At 38.4% G+C, this 21,746-nt stretch overlaps 1 protein-coding gene across 1 annotated transcript in view; it reads left to right on the top strand.

The window, feature by feature from the left end:
• The first annotated feature begins 758 nt into the window (after nt 1-758).
• The window catches only part of SLIT1 (slit guidance ligand 1), a 117,768-nt gene continuing 96,780 nt past the window's right edge, over nt 759-21,746 (top strand). Inside the window, exons 1-2 of the mRNA XM_032225849.1 lie at nt 759-830; nt 6,348-6,419. Coding sequence (XP_032081740.1) covers nt 766-830; nt 6,348-6,419 — 137 coding nt within the window. The 5' untranslated portion in view covers nt 759-765. The remainder of the gene's footprint in view (nt 831-6,347; nt 6,420-21,746) is intronic.

Raw genomic sequence — 21,746 nt, 5'->3', positions numbered from 1 at the left:
TGGTAGCAGTCTTCATAGAAGAGAAATTCTGAAAGGTGCCCTTTTTAAAAATACCTCTTGATTATTAAATCCATTTCATAAGGGACTAATACAGGCCACTGACTGGCAAGAGAATGAGATAAACAATTTCATGAAGAAACGGAGCAGAGTGGGTGGCTTCCAAAAATGTCATAGTCCAAGAAGAACCTTAGGTTTATGAACTAACTCAATAAATAATCTATACAAAAACTGGAATGACTTAATGCTTATTGGATGAACTCCTATATAATAGTTTCCCCCAGCTTGGTGCCTTCAGTTTCTATAGCTAACCTTCAACCTATATGTAGCCAATACATTTGAGAACATCAGGCGGGGAGTTTCTTCTGGGGAGTGTGGTTCTGAGACTTGCATATCTTTTCATTGTTGATGTTTCCTTTTTTTCACAGGGAACTGAATGGAAACAATATCACTCGGATCAGTAAACATGACTTTGCTGGGCTGAAGCAGCTGAGAGTTCTGTGAGTGATTTTTCATAATAAAACATAATCGCCTTGCTCCTTGCTCTGTCTCAATATCACTCAAATTTATGCCAGGTATTCCTTTTAGTTGACAGTGGCCCTAGTCCCATAAAAGGATGGGTCCCTGCTTGAAGGAAGATGCATGCTCCTAGGCAAAGACAAGAAACATGACTTCCACTTACTAGGGTAATAAGTGTGCCCTTTGTCCCCCTGTTTGTCCCTTTAGGTATCCAAGTTCTGATTCTTGTGTCATTCTTATAGGCAGCTGATGGAAAACCAGATCAATGTGGTGGAACGAGGAGCGTTTGACGACATGAAAGAACTAGAGCGACTGTGAGTGTCTCAGGGCTCTGGATGTGCTATGAAAGTTGGTGGTGGGAAAAATACCAGAGAATGAAAAAGAGATGCAATTTCCTAATAGATATCTCCACTTTTTCCTCTCAACCAAACCATGCATTCACAAGCATGAGTTAGGGTTCCCATTGGACTTCCCGTTCCTTGATAAATTAAAAGTGGAATTAAGCAGGGATAGGAAGAACACACCTTATGGTTCAAAGGCAATCGATTCTATTACCTAGATCAAGCATAATTTCTCTCTGCCCCCACCCTCCTGCTCATATGAGCAGATGGTGCAAGATCTATGTGATTTTACACTCATCTTGAACAGCTTGGCTGGCATTTATACCCAGATGCTTTTCAATCTGTTTGCCATTCTTTTCAGGTCCAAAATAATTTTCAGCAAGAAGCATCAAGTCAGGGACAGTGCATAGACCTGTCTCAGCAACATCTGCATGTTTTCTTCTTAGCAACTGTAAAAAAGACCACTTAAACGCTTGCTGCTTCTCTCCTTAAACAGTTACTTAACTGTGCCATGCTCAGAAAGATAGAATAGTCCCAGTGCAATGTTGACTGATGTCCAATATCCTTAGACCCTGTCAACATTTAAGTTGGCATTTCTTGTAATAGAGATATGCCATCTATAAACTGGCACGCACCATGAAAGCTTTCTGTTTACTTTTGGGTGGATTTTCTGTGTCATATTAGCCTTTCTCCTTATTTCTGTACTCTTCCATCATCATCACCATCCGCTAGAACAGAGGTATCAAACTTGCATCGTCACGTTGTCATCATGTGGTGTATCGTGACTCCTCCCCCCTTCGTTAAATCAGGGTAGGCATGGCCAGCTTGTGATGCATCTGGCCCACGGGCTGCAAGTTTAACACCCCTACTTTAGAAAAAAAAATCTGCCTCCATGGTGCTATTCTATGACTCAGTAGAATTGCTGTTGCAGCATTAATATTTTCTGCTCTTCCGCGGTGGCTCTTATCCAGGATGACAATGAAGATGCTTATAGGGAAGAGGTGAAGGCTCTGGTGGACTGTGAATAAAACTAACCAGGTTCTAAATGTTAATAAAACAAAGGAGATTATCATAGATTTTAGAAAGAGCCAGCATGGTCACACTTATTCTGACCGAGGCTTACCAAATCACGAAAGAGATTCCTTGTCCTGAAAAAAACCCTTTTTATTTGGCTAATGTGAATTCCTAGCATTCAAATCCAGCAAAGTCCCAGCAAACAGTCTTTCAAGGGTGAATTGCAAACACAGACCTTATCAGTCCTTGGATAGTTGCCAGGCTGATACTTCCAGACTCAATGCTATACAAGAAAATACTTGGCAAGGAGTCTCTCATTTAAGCAAATCTTCACACTAACGAACTAATTGTCTCCCCTTTTGCTTCTATTTATTTCCTATGGGAGGGACTATTCAGCATCCCCTTGTTCCTTTACTCTCAAGTCAACTCGTGTTCCTTAATTGTTCCCTTCTCCTGACAGCTCTGTGCATGCACATTGGCAACAGGCTCCAGTTATTCTTCAACCCTACTTATCTCCAACACTGAAGGTAGCTGATAACTGCCGGATAGCCCTGGCCCCATCTCTGCCTCTGACACAGAGCACTCCCCAGACTCCAGGATTGGCCCATGTTCCTCCCCAGCCTCCTCACTGTCTGAGTCTGCCACCAGCTCTGCTGGTCGCTGGCGGGCCACAACAATACTTCACTCAGTATCAAGGATGCAGCTGTAGAGGTGGTCAACAATATTAAGTATCTGGGGGTGCAGATAACTAACAATCTGAACTGCTCTCTCCACACGTCATCCTTAGTGAAGCGTGCATTTCCTGCGTCGGATGAGGAGAGCACATCTTTCTCCTTCTGTCCTGACCACTTTTTATAGAGGCACGATTAAGAGTGTTTTAACCAACTGTTTGGTTTGGTGGCTGCAATGCCTCAGAGAGCGAGTCCATACATTGATTGGTGAGGACAGCCAAGAGGATTATAGGAATCTCGCTTCCTGTCATTCAGGATACTTCTATAAGTGCTATGTGCTTAGAGCTCAAAGCATTGTAGAGATCCCACACACCTACTTTACGGTCTGTTTCTTTTTTTTTTTAATAAATGTTTTTTAATTTTAGTTTAAGACAGGTACACATCTTTCTTTACATCTGTACAGAATGTATCAATCAATTACAGATAAGTTTTGGTACATCTCCTCCACAGTCAACCAACATAACTCATAATCTTGAACAATCCCTGCCCACACCGGTGGGAGAGGAAAAAAAAAAAAAAGAAAAAAAGGACAAATAAAAAATAAAAATTAAAATAAAAAATAAAAGATAAAAATAATACAAAAAAAGACAAAAACGACAAGAGACAAGGCAGGAAAACAAAACAAAACACAGGTGTCTATCATGAAAAAAAAAGAAGTATATCAACTGGTTACAACATGCTTTGGTGCTTCTCTTCCATTAACTCATATTAATTCAAATATCTTAACTCTAATATTTACCATATCAACATCATTATACCTCCAGTTTTAATTACCTATGGTTATTTAAACATCCTTCATCCTTAGCTATGCATTACATAATTAATCCATAACACATGCTGACAATTCATTTACTTATTTGTAGAATCCTCTATTATCATCAAATCCTCATATCCTATTTTAGCTGGACATCCATAATATTTAATTATATCATATATCATAACATTTTCCCAGTATTGATTAACATTTGATTGTATGTATTTTATTTAGTTTTTTAATAGTAATAATTATTGTAGTTAATACTCTTTATGTATAATCTTCCAATTGTTAGTTATCATATCAACTCCACATTATATACATTACTATCAATATCAATTATTATTCAACTATATCTGTTACAAGAAAAGGCAGTTAGGTTTAACTAGTTTTCAATTGTATTCTTCACTCTATCAGCCAGTTCCAAATTATATATATTACTATCTATATCAGTCATTATTCAGCTATATCTATTACACATTAAGGTAATCAGATTTAGCTAGATTTTAAATTACGTTCTTCCATCTATCAGCCAGTGTCTCTCCAATAGCAAGATCTTCTCCAGCCAGTTGCCACGCGTTGGATAAATTTACCAAATGTTTTCATAAGCAAATCCAGACAAAGATATTTTGGCACCTTTGGACTCTGAATGTCAGTGATGAAATAATAATGTTGTCCTGGGCTTGTAAAATTTTCCAAATTAACTTTAATTCTCAGGGGTGGATTTTCCATTCCTCCTGCACTCTGTCTTTTTAAATGAGTCTTCTTTATAGCTCCCCCCCTCCTTTCTTCCTCTGAGATAGACCAGACACCATTTCTCACATTTTCCGTTTGTATTTCAGGAGCATTTAAACATTCAACGATCTCAGTTTTTACTTCATATTTTAAAATCAGATGATCCAATTTTCTTTCCAGCCTTTGATAAGAGTCAAAGAGTCCTCTGCATGCGGAAAAAAGAATCTGAAATGAAATCTTAGAGGTATTTTGGGACGCCATGATGTGTCGCAGTTTAAAAATTGCAAGCTCTTTTTTTTTTCCCCACAGACTTCTTAGTCTCTTACAGACTGTGCAATCTTATCTGATCGTAAACAAAGCCAAGTAATAAAGTAATAAAAGTGTCGAATCATGACGGGCTAATTAGTAGAAAATAAATTTTACGATCCACTTAGGGAGATTCAGAGGGGGGAGGATGTCGAGGAGTTTCTTGAAGCATTTAAGAAGTGAAGTAACCACCAGCCATAAATCCATTAAAAAAAGCCAATTCGCCGCTAAATTTCCCTGTTCTTTGGTTTCAGTTATCTTAAGTTTTTAACGCGAACAGTCTCTCTTGGATGATAAAATCAGCTTACCAGATGACATCACTTCTACCATTCTTAGGGGCAACCTGCAGTTTCAGTTAGCACGCAGCTAATCCAAAAAGGAATTGGCACGAGGAGTTAATACCCCCCCCCCAGAGACTTGCGGGTGTCTCTGAGGTCCTGGGTCTCTCCTCACCTTCACTGTCGTCTACGGGACAGCTAGAGTTCAAAGAACCCGTCCAAAAATCCTTCGGTATAGAGGAATTTCAGGAGTAGCCTGAAACTCCATCTTCTCACTGCTAAGCCCCGCCTTCTTCCCTTTACGGTCTGTTTCTGTTGCTCCCCTCTGTGAGGAGGTTTCAAAGTATTTCTAGCAGGACTTCCAGATTCTGTAACCGCTTTGATCCCTATGCCAACCATCTGGTAAACTCACAAGATTCATTTTTCTTGCCATGTACATGTATACATCTGAACCGTTTCTCTGTGTCATATAATATATGTGGTATATGCATAGTTTTGTATTTATTTATTTTGTCATGTTTATGTGGTGTATATTGGAGGTGGTGACCCTTTGAGAGCTGTATACAACGAAATTTCATTTCAACATATGCCGATTAGGGTACATTCAAAGTGACCATAAAGTTTTTCTAATCTAAGTCAGTCTTGATAATAGTCCAAAAGTATATATTTAAAATACACATACTTTGTAATCTGAGTAATAAAACTAAAACTATGCATGTGCATACTGTAGTTATGTTATGGTGTTTATATTCAGAATTTCTATTTACAATATTTGGTGATTAAGTTTTTCATCATTTATTATCTTCTAAATCTGCAAATACATGTCGACGCTAAATAGGAGTAATTTGCTGAACAGTATGTCCAAACCAGAAAGCTATGAGACATTGACATTGTGAAACATGAATAGAAAACCGATACGATGTATTGGAATTTAAATCTGAATCTAGCACTGTTTTACAGCATAAAATATACACAGGACAAATACTAATTATTGTCAAGAAGGCTTTGGAGTCGTCTTTGCAAATATAGTAGGATTTTCTCCCAACAGCACTGATGGGTAAGGATGGGGCTGTCTAAAGAAGCAAGACAGCAGATACAGTTTCATAACCCAAACCTTGCCCCTTTTGTAAAACTTAGATTGTAAGCCTACATTCACCAATTGGGCTATGTAGGTTATGCCACTGGTATCTAATTTAGAGACACTATGGAATCAATGCTTGGAAAAAGAAAATCTTGACTTTCATGATGGCTATTCCCTCAAATAATTGGAGTATTCAGTGGAAACCATTACCAGTAGCTTTGACAACATGAGATACATTGAAGGATATACTGCATCACTGATAAATTAGGATATTTCACTGTAGACATTTTACAGGGTTTGTGTTGGTAATCCTTGCCTAATGTTCATGTTTTATTGCACATATCTCTGTCCATTTGCATAGAGAGATTAATAAATATGGACTAGGAAAATTATTTTTTAAGACCAGGGAAGCATTATTCCATTCTAGCCATAACATTTTGAAGATATCTTGCAGAAAACTGACAAAAATAATTGAATTGCCGCATGTAGTAGTCAGTACTATAATATCTTTGGGTTGAGGAAGTCCCACTGCTTCTAAATGTATCCAAGAATGCTTATGATGATTTCTTTCTCCACCTTCCATTTCTCTAGACGGCTAAATAGGAACCAGCTACACACTATGCCAGAGCTCATTTTCCAGAATAACCAAGCATTGTCACGACTGTAAGTAACGTACTGCATTTTGTTCATTGCTGATTATGTAATATTTTGCAACTTGCTCTCCTGAAAAATGATGGTGAATTGGTGCTGCCGTTCATTCAGGCATTTAAAAGCATTTAAAGTGCTTGGCATGGGTGTCAGTGCCATGATTCAGATGAATTATGCAAACAAGTATACCAGGGGTGTCAGACTGGCGGCCCATGGGCCGTATGCATCACGCGTAGGCCACACCCACCCCAGCTCCGCGAAGGGGGAAACGTCGCGGAACATCACATGACGGCAACATGATGCTGCAAGTTTGACACCCGTGAAGTATACTAATGCAGCATGAATCCTTGGATGTGTTTGTGTTTTGTAGTTGTTGAATAAGAAATAGATAAGGTTTGTCCAGTCTTTACCTATAGATGTTGTACTACCTTAATATCATAGGTACCAGATCAATACGAACCAATGTTTTTGCTTCCCTGGGCTCCTAAGATCCTTCTTCTAAGGAAGTCAAAGGCTATTTTCTATATTGTGTATATAGCACTGTATATGCTGTATATTAGCACTGTATATGCTAAGGTGAACATACCTTAGGGGTATGTATGTTCAGGGGTGTCAAACTTGATTTCATTGAGGACCACATCAGGGTTGTGATTGACCAGGGTGGGGCATGGCCAGGGTGGATTTGGCTAGCTTGACATCACTCGTATCAGAGGTGCCTGTGGTAGCCCGAGTCCTCTGCCAGCAAAAACGGGCTCCTGATCAAGCTCCGTTTTTGACTGGGAAGGTCTCCTGCAACCCTCTGCCAGTGAAAACAGAGCTCAGGATGGGGCTGGCAGACAGGCTCGTTGGCCAGTCCTTTGTTTTTTTCAGGGTGGTCACATGGGCCATATCTAAGCACCTCGCGGGCCGCATTCGGCCCCCAGGCCTTGAGTTTGACACCCCTGCTGCAGTTTATATTTAAATACTAGATGTGCTGAATTCTACCAAATGACATTTTAGGATAATAGCTGAGATATGAAAGCTGATTGGTAATCAGGTACTCATTGTACTGATTGTTCAGTTGGCTGTACTTCTACAGGAATTTTTGAAGCAATCTTGACTTGTGGTTGGTCTGCAAGTTAGGCATAGGGTAAGTATGAAAATTGGGGCAGGCAGAATGGTAGTTACAAAGGAGCTGCATTGCATATCCATATCCGAATACTCAAGTAGTAAAAAGTACAAAGAAAGGAATAACTTCACATGCTGCACAGATGTACCTGGGTTGAAAGGATGTTACAGTTATGCCTCTTGCTAAATTGATATTGATACATTTTAGTAGCATAGTATACATGTATAACTATTTGTGTACATTCATGTGAAGTATTCTCCAAATTGTTTCAGATGAGAAATTCATGAATGAGAACTGGATTTCTAACTTACAGAATTAAATGCTAATTTAAATATTTTATATTTCTCATTAAGCAGATATGTAATTATTTGCTTTCATTTTTTAATTGCCAGGAGCTAAAAAAAAGATAAAAAGTGGATTGTACCTTTAAAAACAAACCAACCTGTAAATAGATTAAAGGCAAAATGTACAAATGTAAAAAAAAAAAAGACCCTGTACATTTCTTTCCCAAATTGCTTGTCATAAAACATTTAAACTTCAATTTGTTGGTAAAGCATCTTTATAATTATTGTTTCTGTACAGCTTTTCTAAATGCAAATGCAGCAATAAGTTATATAATATGTTTCCTTCTATGATTGTTAACTATTAGCAAAACATAACATCATGTGAGGGGGGAGCACCTGCTGAGGCTCATTATCACATATTGGAAGGATGTGAAAAGAGCTTCTGGAAAAGCGTTTGAATCAGAAAATCCACTTATATAATTAGCGAGTGCATGCTTCTCCAGTTAATGAAGGTAAGAGCACAAGTAGAAATTTTACTAAGTCGTATTGAATCCAAAGCGGACTCCAAAAGATGACATCAGCTTTGGATTTTTGAGAATTTGAAGAGTGACTGACTGCAGTGGCTGTGTTGGCTAGACTTATCTGGGGATCCACCAGCAAATCATCAGTGGATCTCAGCTGCATTTTTTAAACATGTTAATGAAAAACTGAAAATCCCACAGTGATCTTCTTGTGGTCTGAATCATCACAGAGAGATAGCAGGGTGATTTAGTTTCCAGGTTCTTTTTGATTCATTTTTTTTTTGGTTGGATTTGCATCAAAGAACTCAAGGAACTTCATACACTCCTCCATTCCTCATAACAATTTAGAGGGGTACATGGTCTGCAATGGGAGAAACTGACAGGTTGAAAATGAATTCCTATGCCTGAGGGAAGGGGATCAAAAATAAACTCACTAGAGATGGTGTCCTCAGGGTTGATTTTGGCTTGCATGTCAGTGAAGACAGGCAGAAGTATCTCAAGTAAACTAGGATTACCATGGTTAGGCTGCAGCAATCTCGATCACCACAGAAAAAAAGTATGGAGAAAGCTCTTTGCTGTTATTTTATGGTTGTCCAGATTTCTACAGGCTACATATGGTAACCCAAATTTAACTCCAAACAATTTTGTGTCCTGCTTGGGTTAAAATCCTGCTACATTGTTGACTGGGTTTTCATGCTTGTATAATACAGTAGCCCTAGTTTGAACTAAATCAACACATCATTTGAATCCTAGAAGTTTTTATAAGTAAAACTGATACTTTAAATGATTTGTAACTTGCCCAATTACATGTTTATAACAGAGGTGGGCTGCTCCCGGTTCGGCCGAACTAGTAGTGGTATTTTGGCCTGGGTCATAGAATTGGCAGCGTCCCAAGATGGCCACCCACCCCCCAAATCGGTTTCCTGGTAACCATTGCCGCTCTTTAGTAGTGCACGCACATGCGCAGTTCACTGTAAATTGTTCTGTGCATGCAAGCACAAAGTGATCCAGTAGTAAAACCGGGAGCAACCCACCCCTGGTTTATAATGTTTCCAAGGCCATATTTAAGAATTATCAGAGAAAGAAATTATTGAAATCAGAAGTGACTATTGATAATTTTTATTTTCAATAGATTTTTATTATCTGAACATGTTTATAAAAATTGAATATCAGAGTTGTTTACACACCATTTATGGTGATACAGTGCTCATAAATACTTACCTGGTTTTTACAAATGTAATTATTAAAAAAGAAAGAATGGGATATGAATATTTTACAAGTGCATAATATTCAGTTCTGATATTACCTCTGAAGCTCACAACATAACAGAGACATTTTTAGGAAATAAAAATCCTGCATCCCAGGACTTGAGTCTAAATGTGGTCATCCTTTCAGCAAAATAGAAAAACTTTGGCTGGGGTAATAGAAATCATATGGGGTAGGAGGAGTAGCGCAGTGGTTCCCAAACTTGGCAACTTTAAGACTTGTGGACTTCAACTCCCAGAATTCTCCAGCCAGCAGCTGGCTGGAGAATTCTGGGAGTTGACATCCACAAGTCTTAAAGTTGCCAAGTTTGGGAACCACTGGAGTAGAGGATCCAACCTGATTAGTTTGCCTTCTAAGAAATGGTTATGACTGGGTTTGTCCATCCTGGTAATATTTTTGTAGCCATGGCAGGATCTCCCAATTCCAAATATACATAAAGCCCACCTTCCCCTCCAGTTTGTTTTTGAAATTATGAGCTAATACAAATTAAGATACATTCGGGACTTGCATTTTGTGTCTTGCCTACCTGAACTGTACAGTTCTGAGCACTGTGAATATGTGACAAATTTTCTATTAGTGTCTAAAACCCATTCAAAGCTAAGAAAGATAAATTGGTAGCCCAACATAATATGGTAATTTTATAGTTTATCTACACAAGCCACATTTTGTAGTCTATAGTGGAAAGAGGCAGGAAGGCCAGTTTTTTTTAATCATGCATTTTTGAGTACCTAATAGTAGTCTAATAATGAAGGAATCCAGCAGCCTCAACCAGTGGGTGGCATTCTCCCAGCAAGGAAGGGCAGAGCTGAAGAAAGCCAAGCTTATCAAGGAGAGATTTGCTCTCCCCTCTCTCTCCCCTACCTTTTAAGAAGCACCAAGTTGATTCCTATGGAATGCCAATTTGGCTTGGTAATAGGGGCTTCAGTCTCAGGGACAACTGGGGGACGGGGTGGGTGGGTGGAGATGTGCAATCGTTTCCCACTGCAGTCCAGGACTTGCTTCTCATCTAGATGGAAGATCTTAGGAATGAGAATGAAAGGAAGTACCAAGGAGATGGTTTCCTCTGTTTTGTAAGGAATAATATAAAAGGACAAGAGCAAGGGTAGGTCTGTGCTAGCTCTCTAACAAGCATGGTTTCTGAGGCAGCCGTTGCCAAGGTAGCTGATTACTTGATCTGGCTCACTGCCATTGGCCAATGACTTTCCTCCTTCAAGTTTTTAGACAGTTGCCCACTGTTGTTGGACAGTATCCCTCTCATAAATAAAACCGTAGCCGTTTTCTAGATTTATGAGGGATCAGTACATGTACATGTTGTGAATGGATTAAGCCCTTCCACGCAAATCTATGTGTTCAATCCCCCTTTCTGTTCTAGCTGGAGCTAGGTGGCCTTCAGCTCCCCCCTCCCTGTTAGAATACATCTTTCAAACTAGATTATATGTTACATTGTACTTTATGTTTCTAAACTTCATTATGTCTTCAAGGATTTCTGGAGAATACAAAATGTAAATCAAAGTTACAAAGGATTATATTGTATTTAAGTGGATTTTTCTGTCTTCTGTTTATTGTAATGGTGCATATGTTTGCTGTGAACCTAAAGTTTAGGGGAATACAAATGGCTATACGAGCTAAGAACATGCATGCATTATTTCTGGTAGTGCAGTGTATTTTTAAATGCCATGGACTTTGCATACCTTAAATTTCTTTTCAATGCATTGAAGTACATTATTTTGTTTGTTTATAGGTTACCCATTTCATTTTGAAAATGAGCAGCATGGAGCCACTGAGGTTTAGCATGATAGGCAATTATACTACTTATTGCTATAGAACAATTGTAAATGTCAATGGTCTTTATGTTCAATTTATTTATAATAAGACACAGAAATTAGATCAGAAACATCAAATTGCTATAGATCCAAGATACCTCTCCTGTCTGGAATTCTGAAAAACAGCTGGATGTTTCAATTATTTGTGGTTATATTTGTGGATATAACTGTGTTAGCAGTTATATCAAAAGTTTTGTGGATTTTCTACTCCCTTTTATTTTAGCTTTAACTTGAATTAAAAATTTATTTTGATGAAGACTGTCAAATAAGAATAATATTGTATAAACTTCTAATTTTAAGGAATTTATAGAACAGCAGACTCACTGAGTTGCTTGGATGAGTTGTCTTAGTTTTGTACTCTAATGAAAATATTGTTATAGTCAATTTATTTCTATTTCATTTCAAAGCAGAGGAAGGGGTAAGGCAGTCTAAACTATCAAGTAATCTATGATGTCAATTAGCACACAAATATTTTTTTTTCTCGGTTTATCCTAAATATTTTTGTGTACTTTTTGGTTATTAAATTTCTCTGCACTAACAAATTAATGAAATAGAAACAAGTTCTGAAGGCAGAAAATTCTATTTTTAGGCACTTTTGTTAAGGACTTAAGTCTATTTGTGAACAAGCACTTTTTAAGCACATTCTCATTTTTCTTTACATTGCTGTCCTATAATAAGTCTATGTGGTCGCTAAGAGTTGACACCAACTTGACAGCATGTAATCAATCAACCTAAAATAAGAAAGACAGGCAAAGCTTTCAGAATGTGGACGAGATATGTGGGCTTAAGACCTTTTACAGTGTGGCCTTTGTCATTTATTTTGCAACAGAAATAGTCATTATTAAAAACTTCCTCTTTCCTCTTTCTTATCTATGGTCAATAGATAATTAAACAACTAATTGATGCTGCGTAGACTCCAACAATTGTTTGTCATTTACATTGTTTGAAACCATGGATATTTTTCACATTTTTACTGAAGAGTTTGAAAGGTTTTGTTTCTAATATGGAAATTATCTATGGGCAAGGTGACCAGATGTCCCGCTTTTGGCGGGACAGTCCTGATTATTAATAATTTGTCCCGCGTCCCGCAGCATTTCAAAAAAGTCCCGCTTTTCACCCGCTCTCCTTTTTTCAAAGCACACATAAAGTAATTAGCAAAGGGTGCAGGACGTTTTTCCCTGTTGCACAACGGAACGATCCTTCCCCTCGCTGGAGAGCCAGATGGATGCTTTTAAAGGGCGGATGCCGTGTTTCTGGAGTGAGGGTGGTGGTGGCTCCAGTGGCAAATTTAGTAAGAAGATTCTCGCCATAGATGACCAAGGTTGCCCCTGGTGCAAGACCACCAAATACAGGAACCCTTCCATCAAGCTGATGGTCAACGTTTGCGGGCATACTCTGTAAGTGTTTCTGGCTTGCAGAGGAGTGGTGGGAGAAAGGCAGGAGGCTCCGCTGTTAGGGCTTGGAGTCTCCGCAGAAACTGAGGATGGGAAAGCCTGTTTCAAAAGTTAACATAGCTCTGGAATAGAGGTCTTCAACCTTGGCAACTTTAAGACTTGTGGACTTCAACTCCCAGAATTCTCCAGCTCATCTGGAGAATTCTGGGAGTTGAAGTCCACAAGTTTTAAAGTTGCCAAGTTTGGGGACCTTTGCTCTAGAAGTTACACACTGAGCATCTCCTTTATTATCTAGAGATGATGGAGATAGACTGCAGTGAGAGAAATGCAATTTTGCAGATGTTTAAAGGTGCCCTTGTTTACATGCTAGGAGACGAGGTCATAAGCCCTAGAGGAGTTTTAAACAATACAGAGGATTTCAGAGGATCTCTGCAATAAAAACATTGAAAGGTGAAGCCGCCAAGCTCCCACCGGCGCCCCCGACCATGGCAGTGGTGCCTCCCCCTTTCTCAGGGGAGCACCTGAGCTGGGCTCAGAGCACCTGAGCTGGGCACTGCATTACCCCTGGCCCCTCCTCCGCCGCCATGCTTTTGAGGAGCCATGAGGCCGCGGGAGCCAGTAGGAAGGCGTCGGAGGGGGTGGGAGCAGGAAAAAAAGGCCCCATGGCTTCTCAAAAGCACGGCGGAGGAGGAGGCGGTGGCGGCAGGGGTAACGAGCTCAGGTGCTCTGAGTGGAGGGGGAGGTGGTGCTGCCGCTGCTGCAGGCAGGGGCCCCAGTGGGAGCTTTGGCGGCTTCACCTCAGCCGCAGCGCTGGGTGGCAGAATTTTTAATCAAGAACATACCGCCCCCCCCCCCCCGCCCCCCCGGTCAATGGTGTCCCGCTTTACCAATTTTAAAATCTGGTCACCTTATTATGGGACATATCTTTATAACCGGGCGGGGAGGAACCAGTTACTTGTGTTGACAGTAGTAAATAGGATGAGGTTAGCCATGATTTTGATGAAGTATTTGCAGTTATATTGCAGCTTCATCAGTAATCTGATATAAAACAATATAATATTTCTGCACTTCAGGATTATTATAATATTTGCCAAGGATAGGGAAACTACTAAAACAGGCAAATTATTACTGTTTCTACTAATAATAGTAATAACAACAACACAAAAATTATAATACACAATTGATGGAAAATATGTTGCATTAATAGACTCATACAGTATATATGAGGGGCATTGTTGAGCTCAAAACCTAGAACTGACTTTTTAAAACTTTCCAGATTTGGGAATAGCACAGTCCTCTGCTTCTACTTCTGCCTTTTTTTTTTAATGGAGCACATAAGCCTTAATATCCAATTCTGACCAAAATCACCTCGAACTCTGAGATGGGAGACAAACAAATGAACAAACAAACAAGCAAGGAAAGGAAGAATACTCAACATAATGAAATATTGACGTTCTGTCATTGTGTTCTGCCATTTTCATGATGGAATGGAGTACGGCAAAGTCCAGTCTAAGCACAAAGAGGAACTGCAGCCAAATCACTGCCACCCTTAACTTGGCTGTGTGTAAAACACTGTGAGGGCAGTTAAACCCTGTGTCATTCTAACAACTAGCTGTCACTGTGCCCTTTATTAGACTCATTTTAACCCTCTGCAAAGCTGACTTGGAAACTTCTCAAGTCAGTTCAAAGAACAAGCAGATACTGGTTTAACTGTTAGCCGTTTCTGCCAAGAAACCTCTCAGATGGGTGGGAAGGGATTCCTAGCATCTCTGTGCCATTACTTTTCATAGATGTAACCATGACAACCTGGTTTGCAACTTGTTTCATTATGTAGCCCCAGTAATTCTTTTGCGTATCAATGTGCAACACATACAGAGAGAATTCCCATTAACCGATGTCTATTTCATTCTGCTGTATGACTTTTTGTTGCAGACAGGTGAAGGAGAAAAGTAAGGAATTTATTTCCCCTCTGTCATGAAGGCTATTTAATAAAATGACTAAAGGAAAAGTGGACTAGTTGTCAAGACAAAAATATATAGATTATGAAAACCACCTACATTTCAGAGCATCTATTTTGTGAGAGAGTTTGTGGATAAACAGACCTTTCCTTTACAAAATATATTGCTTTGCTAAATAAAGTTGTGTTTCAAAGCACTGTGGCCATTTTTGTTTCTCTTCATGTAAGCAATTTAAAAAACACAGCTGTGTGCTTCTAACTGCTGCAGCATTCCTGAGTTACAGTATTTTCATGGTGTATATGTGGTATGGGTATTCTTAGGTATATACATTTTTTATGGAATGCAAATTAGTAAAGAACTCTATTCGCTTTTAGCTTCTTAGTTGATCTGCATGGAATGTGGGAAGCTCTGATTTGCTGAACGTCACCCGGTCAGCTCCTCTAAACAGACCTCTCTGTTGTCCCATACTACAATTTGTCTCTACAATGGGTGCACACTCAAGAGGTCTTATGGTGTATGCAGTTTCCAGAGTCCCTCCAAAAATTGCCATAAGCATGTTATTTTTAATGTGGCAATGGCAGATTATTAAATAAGCTGGAAGTAATCATATTCTGTTTAATGTAATTTAATTTGAGAATGTTCAATCAAATTAAATCCATTTTTGAAGTGTGCTCCTGGCGTGCCATTGAAAAGCCAAATGTGGCATTCAGCTTCCCCAGAGGTTGCACATCTCTGCACTATATAGAGGATCAAATGCAGTGTTGTGTATGTTCCCTGGATGGGAATAATTGAGAGACAATTATATTGGGATGGAGAAATACATGTCCTTAAATCTTTCTTCTCATTAATGAGCGTTCAGAGCCAGGAAATGGTGCTTGTCTGATAGTTTGCTGGGGAAGACCCAACCTGCTGACCTTATTTCAAATGGGGTTCAATTAAATTGTCAGCCTTGGACAGATGAACAAAAGGCCAGGCCTTTCCTGCTCCTTTCCTGCATCTCGCATTTGCAAGAGGACCAGTCTCACTGTGAAAATGAAGAACTGTTCAGTTGTCAAGGTCACCTTTTTACTTTGGTATATCATGACTAAATACATTTCCATCATTCTTCCCTTGCTAGAAGTATAGCTTCATGACCCACATGGACAGTGACCTTTGTTATTATCTAAGAAAACATATGGCAGGGGACTGCAGTGAGGGAGAGAGCAAATGTTCCCTTTTTTCAGAGCAACTAGCATTAAATTAAAGCATAAATAATTGCTCTCTTTCTTTCTACGTGTTTGTGATTGCATCCATGTTTGGCTATGATGCAGATTCTATATTATTTCTGTTTTTTTTTTTGTAAATGCGAATATATTTTACTTGAGATTGATTTCATCCCCACCCCACCCCAAGGAAAAATGACAGCAGTGGGAAACTAAGGACTTTTTCTCATTGCTGAGTAAAATCACTCTACTCTGTGCTCAATATACACATTTTAACTATTTCAGATTCTTTGAGTTAGTGAAATATATACTGGCCTAATATCTGTTGCCCCATTGTCAAAGTTTGTGCTGCTTCTATTGTGACTCACTACAGAATGACACTGCCTTAAGTACACCAAAACAGTCCTCAGAGCAAAGGTGGGTGCATACGCTGTCCCAATCGTCCCTTAATTTAAAAAAGTTGCAACTTTTTCTTGGTTGCATAATAGCCTCTTATAATCACAGGAAAATATTATTTTAATACGTAGTGCATGAAAGCAAAAGCATGTGATTGGGGCCTATAGGTTTCCAGCAATCTTCCATGGGGCCATTTTCATCCTACATCCATTTAGTCATAAATCAAGTTGAAGATAACCTATGACAAGACTGAGATGGGATGCTGTGTTCATTCTGGCCTACCTTGATCTCTTAGTGCCCTTTAATATCATCAGTCTTGATCTCTGTCTGCCTGTCTGTCTGTCTCTCTCTGTCTGTCTCTGTCTCTCTGCCTGCCTCTCTCTCTCTCATTATATAAATAAAAAAATTAAAAGGACATAAAAAACTAATAACATAAGAAACTACATAATATAAAATAAAGAGAACAAAGAGAGAAAGAGATAAGGAAAAACAGACATGCAGAAAGAAAGAAGCTTCTATTTTCCTTTATAGCACATTCAAGTACAAAATTATCCTTATGATAACAATTTGTAATTATTCTTATGAATACAAAAAAGCTCACTTTTTTCAGTTATCCATGACATCAAAACTACATAAGTGGTCTTTTTCTGTTTCATACAAAAAGTTTATAAGGAGTTTCCAGTCATACATATACATATACATATACATATATATATACATATACATATACATATACATATACATATACATATACATATACATACATGTACACACACACACACATACATACATACATACATACATATATAATTTAACCAACCAACCGTTACTTTATTACACCAACCATTCCTTTATTGTGGGTACTGTTGAACCTTTCCATTTTTGAGCATATAATAATTTTGCTGGGGTAGACAGACACACACACACACACACACACACACACACACACACACACACACAGAGCTCTTTTTTTTGTTACTTGTCCATTAGTGCTAAAAAAAAGAGAAGCCATGGGATTTGAGAGTATTTGCTCACTTCAGCCTGTAATACAACACTCTGATCCCCTTGATGTGTCCTTGACTTTGTCATGGGTTGAAAAGTGCAACAGATTTTGCACTTTTATTCTCCTTGTAGCTGTTATTGCATGCTTTTCCTTAGGACAAAAACATTATTTAATGTTGGTACAACTAAGGACAACTTAAGTCTATTTCACTCAGGACAAAGTTAAAATATTAACATAACATAGCAAATATCTCAAGGTGGGTAAAATATCTAACACTTTTTTCTCCTCCTATTTTCCCACAACACCTTATGAGGTGGGTTGGGCTGAGAAAGAGTGACTGACCCAAAATCATCCAGCCAGCTTTCATGCCTAAATTGGGACCACCATCTCCTGGTTTCTAGCCGGGGATGTCTGTGCTGTGATTAGATGCAAAGCACAATTTTCATTCTCTATTACAGGTAGTCCTCAGCTTACAGCCATTTGTTTAGTGACCATTCAAAGTTACAATGGCATTGAAAAAGGGATGTCATGACTGTTTTTCACACTTACAAACATTGCAATATCCCCATGGTCATGTGATCAAAATTTCAGGTGCTTGGCAACTGGCATGTATTTATGACAGTTGCACTGTCCCAGGTTGCTCTTCTTGCTCTTTGAGACACAGTGTGCACTCACGGTAGTGTTGCGCATACTCGAAGCCTTTCTGCAGCCACTTCGGATTAACTCTCTTCCTACATTCTCTATTTCTTATTCTTATCACTGTGACATTATTTAATTCCAGGCAAATTGGGAAAATAATCATTTACTTCATCACCTGAATGCAAATGTAATGCTTTGTTTTTAAGTAACTAGATTGCTTATAAATGTTCCATGCATTTATACCATTACAACCAGAACAATATTAGAGGTTCCAGTATCACAAGTTTAGTACAAAATCTCTTTTGCAGTCAACATTCAGATTAGGGAAGTGCTTCCTTGGAAAAGGATCAAAAAGTGGCTAGAGGTAATAACAGGTGTTAAAATAGAATGGTTTTTTATTAGAAATAATGACTGTGAAATATGAAAAAGAAATTCAGTATTTAATATTACATATAATTACGGTGGCGATTGCCTTTGCCCAGAAATGGAAAATTAATTAATTCCAAGCAAAGGTGAAATAATAAGAAAGGTTATGGACTGCGCTGAAATGGACAAATTAACAAAAGAAATCCAGGGAAAAGAAGAAACAGAATACTACCAGATATGGGTGGATGGAGGAAAGAAACAAGGATTAATGAAGGAAGACAACAAAGCCCCAAAATAGTAGTTAAGGAGAATTAACACACATATATGTATCCAAGTGGTTTAAATTTACTCGAGGTAATCAGCGAATATAGCAGACAGAGGAATAAGATAAGAGGGTTAAGAATGATGAAATGCAAATGAAATATAATAGTAGGGGAAACAATATAAGGTGAGCGATATTGATTGGCAATTGCTATTAGAAAGAATAGGAAGCTCCTGTCCGTATTGTATTTTGTAAATGTGGTGTAAGTCTAAGTTTTGTGTATATGTATTTTATATAATTGTAAATAAATTTAAAAAAAAAAAATTAGAGGTTCCAGTATCACAAGTTTAGTACAAAATATCTTTTTCAGGCAACATTCAGATTAGGGAAGTGCTTCCTTAGAAGTTTCCTAGCATAAATACAAAGTTGAGATAATGTCAGATGACATGAAATAAATAACCCCACTTCTCTATAATCACTTACATTGACCACTAGGAGGCACTGCATCACCAGTTTCAGCTTTAGGAGGACTCCTTAGATATGAGTAGTTCTGTAGTCAGGTGTTATTGTATGAAGTTTAAACCTTATGCCAGGAATTGATCTCACAGATTTTCATATTTTAGATGACTACATAGAGTGCATTAGCTTTAGAAACTATCCAGCTTCTGTTACTCAGTGATTGCATTTCAGGGATATCTAGGGATGTCTAGAAGCTATCAGAAAGATAAATACACACCACCTTCCCTGAAGTTCTGAGAGCAGAGAGATACCAATGTTATCAATTATATCATGTCCCCATGTATGAAATTGCTTCTACAGCCACTTAGTTCTCCTGTTAAGATGTTGAAGAACGTTTTTCTGTTTTAGCCAGTTCCCTCTATGAATTAGAAATACTACCTTCTTCTCATGCTCATCAACCCTTTTAATGACCAAATATAATGGGTAACATCTGAAAAGTAAAACTATTAATATAGAGTGGTGAATTAAAATGAACTGTACATTAAAATTGGATGCCAGTAAGACATGCAATATTTGATTCATGTAGTGCCCACCTTTTCCAGGGTACCAGTTTTATTATTATTCATTTCCATATTTTGTGTTTGAAATTCGCTTCTTATTCTGCATTCAGAATTTGCCAAAATATTCATTTTGAATAGACTTTCTAACTATTGAAAATTTGTCATTTGTTTCACCTTTTAAAGTTACACCCTTTCATGTTGATCCAAAATACAAGCCCAGACTAAGATGTCATCTGCAACATGTTATGTGTACTTAGATGAGATAGTGCCACAGACAAAGCACCTAATTATGTCATACACAACAAATAATGTTACAAATAGCCATTGTTCAATGCAATGTTCAAATCAAGAAATATGTTTTAGAAGGTCAATCTAGTAAGTAAAAGGAGAACTATGCGGTGTGTTAAGTATCCCAATCACTAACTGAGGTGTTCAATTATTAATAAAGAATGTAACAACTTATTCATTCATACTAAGGCAGTGTTTCTCAACCTTGGCAACTTGAAGATGTCTGGACTTCAACTCCCAGAATTCCCCAGCCAGCGTTCGCTGGTTGGGGAATTCTGGGAGTTGAAGTCCGGACATCTTCAAGTTGCCAAGGTTGAGAAACACTGTACTAAGGGTTTTTTTTTAAATGAGAACCACTGTGTTCTCAAATTGGGCCAAAGTCTGAATTAAAACATGATGCAGATTTCCAGCTGTCTAGTTGTGTGTGGAAGGAAGTCATGTATCAACAGTGGGCTGAAAAAGAGACCCTAAAGGCAGAACAGGAATCCTTTTAATAGGGCATGCAAATTTCATGGTGATACCAGTGGTGGGTTCCTACTGGTTCAGACCAGTTTGGCGGAAGTAGTAGTGGTTTGGCTACCTGGGTCGCTGGAACTGGCATAGACCCAGGCCTGCCATGCCCCCAAATTGGTTCTGCAGGTGGCGCCATAGGCGCCACCATCTTGTTTTTGGCTTCTGTGCATGTGCAAAACAATTTTAATTGTACTGGGCATCAAGCGCGCAAAGCACATGTGCGGCATGCCCATGAGCAAACTGGCAGTAGTGCCTGCCAGAACCCACCCCTGGGTGATACCATTTTCTACTGGCATAAATCAGCAGACCAGGAAAAACCCTTACTTTGGTTTGCATTGAAACCTGCACTGTTTGTTAGGAAGCACGCTATGGTCAATGTTTTACACGGCAACTGGAAGAATAAAATAGAATAATATTTATGTGTCAGATTAAATTTCTTGAAGAAAAGCAGGATATTTACTTCATAACAACATTGTGATGCTAGTGCCTCCTTGGTGCTTCTCAGAGGCTCTGAAACTGCCAGAAAAGGGATCTCTTGATTTAGTCTCTAGACAGACACCGTCTAGAGAAGATTCAAATCATTTCTGATTTAAACAGGATGTTGCTAGAGCTCAGGGCCTTAAAGTAATAAGAAGTTTTTGTATCACAATCCATCTCTGCAAATAAGAAACATTTGTCTATATTCCAGCACCAATTGATGAATTAAAAAGGCAAGCTTCATACAATTCCTGTCTAGCATGCACAGTAAGGCACCTTTCTATTCTAGCAATATAGCACAAACAGAATTTTTCCCCTTGATGTTTGGCCTATAGTCGTGGCTTAAATTATTTCAGTGCACCTGGCCATTGATTCATGTTGCAACTCTTCAAGTGTCAACTTACTGAATTATTTAAATGCTGCTTCTGTTGGGTAAACTGGCAGGAAACTTATGCACATTTAGAATTGTAACATTTCTCTTAAATGAACACTGTATTTAAAACAATGAAAAGTTAATAAAATAATATCGTTTTGTGTGGGAACAAAAGGAGAACAGACTACCTCTCTCTCCTTAAGAATAGTTTGTATTCCAAAATTAATGTTCTCTATATAAACAAGAAACTAGTCAAATGATAAACTTAATTTTATAGAAGGATGCGCAGAGAATTGCCCTTTTTAGGACTTAGATGCTATTAGCAGAAAGAAAACACCATCTTCCTAATGCAGTTTAGTTCAATCAATATCATAAGAATAACTCAAAGTAGTTATCAAAAGTAAAGAACCTTATCATCTGTTTACCAAGCAGGTCGGTCTAGGATAATTT

This window comes from Thamnophis elegans, chromosome 10 (assembly GCF_009769535.1).
Source record: "Thamnophis elegans isolate rThaEle1 chromosome 10, rThaEle1.pri, whole genome shotgun sequence".
Classification (NCBI taxonomy): domain Eukaryota; kingdom Metazoa; phylum Chordata; class Lepidosauria; order Squamata; family Colubridae; genus Thamnophis; species Thamnophis elegans.
The sequence above is the reverse complement of the archived record's forward strand: the minus strand, read 5'-3'. Positions and strand labels throughout refer to the sequence as shown.